The sequence below is a fragment of the Malus domestica genome, chromosome 04 (assembly GCF_042453785.1).
Source record: "Malus domestica chromosome 04, GDT2T_hap1".
NCBI classification, from domain to species: Eukaryota; Viridiplantae; Streptophyta; class Magnoliopsida; order Rosales; family Rosaceae; genus Malus; species Malus domestica.
The window spans coordinates 13,905,223-13,914,952 of NC_091664.1; the positions used below are offsets into that span (position 1 = coordinate 13,905,223).

The 9,730-nt window shown below is 37.6% G+C and overlaps 1 protein-coding gene across 1 annotated transcript; it reads left to right on the plus strand.

Moving 5' to 3' along the window:
* Positions 1–4,563: 4,563 nt before the first annotated feature.
* Positions 4,564–4,994, plus strand: LOC139195000 (uncharacterized). The gene is made up of 2 exons (XM_070820170.1): positions 4,564–4,882; positions 4,978–4,994. Exons 1-2 carry the CDS (start codon positions 4,564–4,566, stop codon positions 4,992–4,994), a joined length of 336 nt encoding a protein of 111 aa, XP_070676271.1.
* The last annotated feature ends 4,736 nt before the right edge of the window (positions 4,995–9,730 follow it).

The window sequence follows — 9,730 nt, forward strand, 5'->3', positions numbered from 1 at the left end:
AAGTAGCTTAAAAGACTACTTTAACGAAGAAAACATAACAAAGATGCATAAGAACTAGCTAACTAAGGCGCATAAATATGCTCCTATCAACCAGTACATACTATGTCCCCTTCAATTGGAAGGATGGAAAGTCTCATCCCATTCGTGTAGTGACACTAAGACAGGTATGTAGGTGCTCATTAAGGGAATGAGTTCACTGAACACAATCGAACGAGAGTACTTGCATGGAGGTCTACTCACATGTCAAGCAAGTAACTCTAATGGTTGGAATAATGTAAGTAGTCCTTTGACCTGAGGCATCATAGTTGTCTTGTGGTTAGGTCCTTGATCTTTGATTATGTCAAAGTCACTCCATTCGCGGGTGTCCACGGCATAGTTGGGGTTAAGCCACTTAGCCATGGAGGCAAGTGAATGCGCAACAAGGAATCTCTAATCCTCATTATGAGAGGTTGAATACTCTAAGATATGATTCGGGAATCTTCGGCCGAAGTATCGAGCGTAATAAAGGAAAGCGTTCCTATACGACTCAATTGAATCATATAACATGGAATAATCACATTAGGGGTTTGACATAATATATCCATACCCTAATAATGTGATTGAGAGTATTGTTTTAGAGAATGATTGAATTACATTGTAATTCCAATTGAATAGGTTCTTCGAACAAATTCTACATTAGCTTGGGTAGCCATGATATATGGTTAGATGTCACTCATGGCTTGTGAGTTCTTCTAGATGATTAAATAAGTAGTCGTCAAAGAAGAAGGAGAATTAAAAGTAAGTTTTAATTCACTAAGTGATTGGATTAAATATAATCAATTGGATTGGTGCCAATCACCTCACTGCCTTGCTAATTAGAACCTAAAATGATTGTACACCTATACACCCTTGTAGTGAGACAACTAATGGATTATGGAAATAATTAATTGGATTAATTAAGTGTTGTGATTAATTAGAAAGTCTAAAGAAATCATAAAAGCGATAAAAGATCGTTTTGGGCTTAAAGAAAAAGTTCGGGTTTATTTGGGCCCATTGAGCCTAAACCCATTGGGCTTTTATTCAAGCATATGATGACTTGAAATGATAAAAGCCCAAAGCCCAAAAACAAAACACAAAGGGCCGGCCAAAGAGAGGGAGAGAGAAAGTCAAGTTGTTGACTTGTTTCTTTGTGTTATAAAAGGAACTTTATAGTGAAAAGTTTCATTAGGGTTTTGTGAGTTAATTTTCACCAAAAATTGAGAAAACACAATCTCTCTCTCTACTCACAAGGCCGGCCACCAAGAGGAGTTCTAGCTAATCATCTTTTCTCCTTTTGGTCATTCCTCCATCCATCTCACTACACTAGTGGGTGTGGATCTTTAGAGGTCTTCTACCTTGGATACTTAAGGAGAACTAAGGAGCACTCATTCTAGCAAAGTGGAGGAAGCAAGGAGGGAGGCTAGGCTTAAGGAGTTCCAAGAACAAAGAGCTTGGAGGTGGTCCATCCTTGGTCTCAAGTCTAGATCAAGAGGTATAAAACTATACCTTCACTTTGTTCTTCAATAATTTCTTAGATGCATCAAATATGGACCTATGCTTCTTGAAGGGGATTTGCTCTATAGCTTTGATATTATGTGATAACATGCTTCCGTTGCTTATGTATATAAATCTTGAATTGTATATGCATGCTAGTCACTAGAAATCCCACTTAAATCTCATTATTTCCCTTCAAGTGGTATCAGAGCCAAAGGTTTATATTTGATGTGTCCTTTTGGATTTTATGCATATGGGTTTTAATTTTATGTTTGACATATTATTTCTTCATTCAAAATATGTTTATCTTTTGTTTTTCAAATGTTGAAAAATGTGAATCAAGAGTTGAAAAAGATATGCATGCAAAAAGTGTTTTGGATGCATGAATGAAGATTGAGTTTTGAACAAAATTTGGGGTTTTGTTCCATAGGGTAGGCACGACAAAGGGGATATTTTTGGCTTGTGTTTGTGTTTTATTTTAAATCACACACACACACTTTGAAGCTAGAAAGTAGAGATCTTGTCACTTTTGCTTTTGGGTTTGAAAAATCACCAAGAAAATATAAATCTTGAAATTGTTTTCATGGTTTTGTTCTTGGTGTTCATGGTTTTGTTTTTGGTGAAAATGGTTTTATTTTATGTTCATAAATTGTTTTATGGTTTTGGATGATATACTTACCACCAATAGCCTTCCCAAAAATTTATTAAATCCTAGACTTGACTAGGTGAATTTCCATCACCTTTACACTAAAGTCCTTAAAGCATGTCAAGTGGCAAGAAATATCTTGGGTTCTATCTACTTTAATTTGAATTAATGCAAGGTGTTTGAAACTTCCCATCCCCCTTAATGTGGCCGGCCACCCTAGTGGATTATCCACTTGTGGGGCTATTTTGTAATTTTTTAAAAGTTGATAATACTTTCTAGTATTTGCGGTTTGACCCTTAACTTTTCATATTTGCATTTAGGCCCCATCTATCTAACAAGTTAAAATATTTTGATTTTAATTTTGTTAGTTGTTTAAACTCATCATACAATTATGCCCATATGCACTAAATCTAATTGTAAATGTTGCATTCCAATTAATTATTTAATGTGATTAAGTAGTTAGAAAATGGTTGACTATGGACTTATACCTTAAACGATAATTGAGCTATGAGAAAGGGCGCTAAACTCAAATTGTTTGAACCTTGGGAATGTGTTTTAATTACTATTTCAATTGGACCTTGTCATGATAGACATTAATCTTTCTCTCCCTCTTAGTATATGTAATTTGTAGGAATTTGTACAAATCGGTTTGTAATTCTTATTGCTTCTTAATCTCTTTCAATTAGTTGATTCCCTCTAGTACTAGACTAGAGTTTCTTTAACTATTGGTAAGGAAAAATAATTAAAAGAGGGTTTTGACATGAGATTAAAGATTAATTGGGTCCAACGCCCTAATTAGCAATGAATGATTGTCTTTCATTTCTAATGGCTCAATGAAAAATGTTTTAATTGAATTGAAAGCACGTAATTAAAACGACACAACCTTCCCTAGATCTTATTCAACAATGTTGGCTCGTTGATTGAATTAACCCAATAAGTCCATGGTTATCCAAAGAGCCTAAGATAACTATAAAGTCCAATTTCAAAGGAATGCAAAAACCATAGTAGTAGTAGTTACTTCCAATATTTGAAAAATTCGTTTTTGATATTAATTTGTTTTTCTCAAAACAAATAGTGGGAGTATCATACGCTACTAAACTATAATGAATATAATTAGTAGTTATATATATCTCCAATATTTTGAAAAATGTTTTGATATTGATTTGTTTTATGAAAACGAATAGTGGGGATATCATATGCTACTAATTTCATTAAATTTGGACTAGTAGTTATAATAGGACACAATTTATTTTAATGTGATTAAATAAATAAAATGATGAGACCTTAAAATCCCTCAACCAACATCCAATATTAAGTTGAAAGCGGAGATGTGCTTTGAACACTTCTTCGTGGCCTTCCACCATGGTAGGCTCCAATTGTTTATGACTCGTACACCGCCTTCACCCTATCATGGGGGAGTGCAAAGTGCGTGCTTATACTCAGGAGGAGTCTATTTCAACATTTGATGTGGTTAAGGTAGGCAACGAGTGTGGCCAACATCGTATCATCGTGAGGTTATACTTGGACCCCTATCTAAACCGGCATGGTGGGACAAAACTTAACTAAGAGAAATGGTGCCAACATCGTATCATTGTGAGGCATTGTTCTCTAGAGGCAAACTAGATGGGTAATCACAAGAGGTTGTTGTGAATGGGTAATTGTACCCTCTCATTATTATTTTTGCTAGCCGACATCGTATCATTGTGAGGTGGGCTTGGTAATAGTGAGCCTCCCATAACCCGCTAGGAGCTTTCTTTGAAATCTCCCGGATTCCATCTTGAGGGATATGGAATTTGCCAAAAATGGTGGGTGGTGTCATTCGGTTTAAAGACCCGAATCGTTTGACTTAATCAACAATCAAACTAATTTATTTTATTGTTTATGTATTTAGATATGGTTGGAAGCACACTCACGAAAATACTCGACAAACATTGCCTAGAGGGGCACAATTTCCCATCGTGGTATCGTAATGTCAAGATTCTCCTAACCTTGGAGTTGTTTACGTACTAGACAAGGCTCCACCTCACATACCTCTTGGCCCTGAGGCCACTGAGGATGAACGTGCTAAGTATGACAAGCACATTGAGGATGATACACAAGCCAAGTGCTATCTGTTGGCTTCCATGAATGAGGAGTTGCAGAGACAGCACGAGGGCATGGACAGTGCATCTTCCATCATACTCCATCTTACGGAGTTATATGGTGAAGGGATGCACAACCGTCGCTTTAGCACTGTCAGTGAACTTGTGAAGACCAAGATGGTCAAGGGAGCTCCAGTGCATCAACATGTACTGAAGATGATTGGACTCATTGAACAATTGGAGAACCTAGGTACTCCACTTGACGGGGAATTGGCCTAGGACTTCATCTTGGCTTCTCTTTCTGATTCGTTCTCGTAGTTCGTCATGAACTACAATATGAACAAGATGGATAACACTCTCTCTGAGTTACTAAACATGTTAGTAACCGCTGAGAAGACTATGAAGAAAGAGAACGTTGTAGGGACTGTTGCAGTAGCCTACAACAAGCCATCATCTTCCAAGGCCAGGCCGAAAGGCAAAGGCAAAGGGAAGGAGAAGAAGTCACCCACTCCTAAGCCGCAAGGAGGAGTGAGGAAAAAGAAGGCAAATGAGCCCAAGGGGACTTGCCACCACCGTGGAAAGGACGGGCATTGGAAGAGGAATTGCAGGTTATACCTTGCAACTCTTAAGGACAAGCCACAAGGTATGGTTTATGTTCTTATCTTCAATTCTAATTGTTAGATCTTCTAATCTTTATATTTGATATAAAATGCTAATCACTTATGCAAATGTATGTAGGTGATGGAGCCAAGTAGAAGATGAACAAGCAAGGAAAAGGATGGAGAAGGGTTCGGCCACCAATTTTTTGCTAACTACTTAGGAAGTTTGTTAGGCACTTAAAGATAGTCTTTAAACTTTCTTATTTTGTTAAGAACTTATTATGTAGCTTCATATGATGGAAGACCACTATTGGTGCCTATATGAAGGTATATAATTAGTCTCTAAATGTATAGAGCTAATTCCTTTTGTATTAAACATTATGAATGTTTGAATTATCATATCAATGTAATGTGATGAATGCCTTCTACTATATTATTTCCTCAAAGTAGTGTTATGAATTGAATATTGTCTTGTTGTATCCTAGTTGAGATACAAGATTAATATCACTTATGTAATGCGATATCCAAACTTTAGACTTATCAATTATGGATAGATCTTACGTGTAGGACATAGAAGGATACAAAGAATCTTTAGATTTGGTTCCAATTGCCTACATATGAGTTCTATATGAATTGAAAAGGGTCTAGAGATTCCTTTCTTGAAGAAAAGGAAGATCACATTATAATTATATAAGTAATAAAGAAAAACGTTTCTTATATGGTTATCACTTACTTAAACACAATAATCAAGATCACTCTTGATACAATTAGTAGTTTTGAACAACTAATTGGGCATTCTTAAAATTGTTTTTAAATGTCAAGTGTGTTAGTGATTAAACCAAGAACAAAGTGTCTAAATCTATGAAATGTTTAAAGACTTTAGTCACTTAATAACAAGACATCAACTTAGTGGAGATTTAAACAAATAAGCTTGAAAGGTTTTAAAGCTACTCCACATTATCCTCTACCCATATACTCCACGTTTATACATTTTGAATGTATAATGTAATTTCTCATTAAAGTCATGAGAAACAGTGGGAGGTGAGAAAATGATATAAACTTAAATATGATTGGTTTATAGTTGTCTAAAATTAATAGTGTGATAGGAGCATATTTATGCGACTTAATTGGCTTGTTCTCGTGCATTTATGTTATGTTTCGTTAGCTATTTTAGTGTTTAAAGTTATTTTTGTGTATTTTCAGATTCTAAAGGCAAAGTATGCATTTTGGAGCCTTTTGGAGCAAAATGGAGCTTGGAATGATTATCACATGCCTGGAGCAAAAGGAATGGATGAATTGAAGACTTGAAGAAATTAGGATTCCTAATCAACGAAGGATTCCTAATTGAAGATGGATTCCTAATCACATGAGGATTCCTAGAAGAACAAGGATTCCTACTCCAAGAAGGATTCCTACTTGAAATAGGAAAGTTAAGCCAAGGTTTCCTACTTTGGTTTGACCTTTCCTAAATGTTCCTAAGTTTTATCAACTTTCAAGGCATCCTAAGCATTCTAGGACATCAAATACACATTCCTTGCATAAAAACATACGTTGCCGCACCCCCTTAACCTTTCCTCTTCCTTGCCGTGCAACGGAGAGGGTCCTTTCCTGATTTTAAGCATTAAAACACATTCCTAATGTGTTTTAGGACCTTGCCGCATATCCCCTTGCCTTTCCTTTAATTTTTTGATTTGATTTCCTATTTCTAGAAGCTTTTGACTTAATTTCTGATTACCTAAATAGCCTAGGGTTTTTAATTTCCTAATCCCTTTAAATAAACATCCTTGTGCAGCCACAAGCATCCCCATTCACTCCCATTCACGCCAGAAACACCATCCCACTCTCTGCCGCACCTTTCCTTGACCATTTACCATATTTTCTGACCCAAAACCACCCTAGCCGTCCCATACACCTATCCCAGCCATAAACCCATCGTTCTACACCATCCATAACCCCCAAAACTCACCCATTCGTGTGTCGTAGCAAGGAGAAAGAAGGAAGGACTCTTGGATGCTCAAGCTTCATCGTTGGTGCATTCTAGGTGTAATTCGTTTTATGATTTCAATGTTTAATTTTTTTTCCTTTCGTTTTGCTATGAACATGAGTGGCTAAACCCCTATTGGTTAGGGGTGATTTCGAAGCCATGATTATGTGTGCAATTTGATTTGATAAATTCCAGTTATGAGTTCTTGAATCGTGAATGCAATTGGCTTAACTGTGCTAGTAATAACTTATTTGTGTCTGTTAATTAGGGGTCGACACTTAATTGGCTTACATGACTATGATGCTAGAATATAAGGTTGTTTCACATAATCGTCACACACTTATATTCATATGTAGTGAAGGTCGCTAGTCACGATCGCGTTAAGTCCAATTCCTAGCATGAGTGACATGATGTCATAGTTGCAAGTGCTTTGTCAATGCTTATAGTTTTCATTGAACATAATGATCTTTGATTGTATCTTTATTATGATGTCATGTAGGGAACTTCTAAGGAATGCTTTGGGTTGTCGAATGATGTCATCCAATCCAATAACACAAGGAAAACTTGAGAATTAACTAGTGATGTCACGGTTAATTTGGGGCATTGTCATTCATAATTCAATGAAGGAATAACTAGAAATCGAGTCGTTTGCATACTTGTCATGTGTGGAGAAAGAGCCTCTAACTAATCCATCATCCATTTAAAACCCCAAAATCGTTTTCAAATCTGTTTTTACTTTGCAATCTGTTTTGTCAGTTTATTTTCGTCCAAATCAAACCCCCATTTATTTTGAAGTCCTAGATTAGTTAGAAAGTGTTTTGGTTTATGTTTTTAAGTGTTTTGGTACAAGTTAAAACCCAAATTCGTCCAATTTGGTGCTTTGTGTTCAAAACTGCCCAGAAAGTGTTTTTAAGGCAGTTTTGAGTCCTTTGGTTGCTGTTTTGAGTTTTTGGTTTGTTTTAGTGTTTTAAACTTTAGTTTTGCATTCTTTGAGCCTAATTTAGTGTTTTAAACTTTGTTTTTACGTTTCTAAGTCAGTTTTCAAGTGTTTAGCAATCCCTCCTAATCCCCGGTCGAGAACGATCCCTACTTATTCATACTACAATTGTCAACAAGAGGGTTTAATTTGTGTGTTTAATTATTTTACGCATCAAATTTTTGGCGCCGTTGTCGGGGATTAGCAACTTTGCTAATCCCTTGGATTGTTTTCTTTTCATTTATTTTATTTTGTTGAAGTTTCTGACTTGTTTTGTTTCTTTGTTTTTAGGTACTAGTGCATGACTCGAAGTTCCCAACCTGTTCGTGAGCATATTTTGGACTTCGATGATGATTTCGAGAGAACTTTGAGAAGAAGGAGGAACCAACAAGAGTCTAACCCACCTAGCCCGGAACCTGACCTTGAAGAACAAGTTCTAGAAGAGGAGGAGGATCCCACGGCACAAGTGGGTGAAGAATAGCAAGGTATGGCCATGGACAATCGTACACTGAAGGAGCTTTTCGCCTCGGGATTGGATAATGTCGCACCCTTGTGTATCCAATATCCCATGGCTGCTCAAGGTAAAACCGAAGAGTTCGAGTTAAAGTCAAGTTTGCTCCACCACATTCCAAAGTTCCATGGGTTGTCCATGGAGGATCCGAACAAACATTTGAAAGAGTTTGAGGTGGTTTGCTCAAGCATGACTCCGGTTAACGTTGACGGAAGTATTTTGAAGATGAAGGCTTTTCCATTCTCTTTGATGGACAAAGCCAAGGATTGGTTATACGAATTGGCTCCCGGAACAGTTACGTCTTGGGAAAGTATAAAGAGGGCATTTTTGGAGAAGTTCTTCCCAACTTCTCGAATCATCCTTCTTCGTAAAAAGATAAGCGGTATTCAGCAAGAGGAAGGTGAGTCTTTTCCCACCTATTATGAACGTTTTAAATCACTTGTTGCTTCTTGTCCACAGCATCAGATGAAGGAGGAACTACTTCTCCAATACTTTTACGAGGGGCTCCTACCACTTGAACGTCAAATGCTCGATGCTTCGGCGGGTGGAGCATTGGTGGACAAAATGCCCATGGCTACAAAAATCTTGATTGCTAATCGAGCGTTGAACGCTCAACAATATGAGGGTGTAGGCCAAAGAGGACCCCCACGAAAACAAGTGCATGAGGTAAGTTCCACATCCAATATTCAATCTCAATTAGCTAATCTTACTTCTATTGTTTCTCAGATGGCCGAGGGAATGAAGATTCAAGGACCAATGGTGTGTGGCGTATGTTCTGTCCAAGGACATGCCTCCGAAAAGTGTCCTCAACTCATTGAGAATGGTGGATGGGAGAGCGCGAATGCCATTGGATTTCAAAGCCAAAATCAACCGAGGAGGCTCAACAATCCCAACCACAAGGAGGCTTTAGGCAACAACCCCTGGGTTTCTACACCAAACCATACGCACCCCCTCAAGTCCGACCACAATCTACCCCAAATGCTTCAGGTACGTCTCTAGATAATGATGCGCTTCTTAAGATACTAACCAAGTTATCTCAGGGGCAAGACGATCACACCCAAGCAATGCAAAACCAAAACAAAAGGGTGGATCACTTGGAGAAACAAATTGGGCAGATTGCAGACTTTGTAGGGAAGTTTCGAGACCAAGGCCAACTTCCTAGTTCTACCATTCCAAATCCGAAGGGAGGTTTCGAAAGTACAAAAGCCATATTGTTGAGAAGTGGAAAAGAAGTTGGGACAGGTCCTACACCATCAAAATCAGGTCTCAAAGAGGATGAAAACTTGCAAATTGAAGAGGAAGAAGCAAGCCTGCCCACGGCAAAGGTGGTTCCACCTTTGCCACAAGCTTCTAGTACCCCAAATCTGTCCAATTCGTCCAACAAGGGTACGAATGTGTCAAATTCGGTTCCTACTAATGTT

Excerpts from the sequence above, each read along its gene's own strand:
- LOC139195000 (XM_070820170.1), top strand. The coding sequence starts at position 4,564 with ATGAACTACAATATGAACAAGATGGATAACACTCTCTCTGAGTTACTA.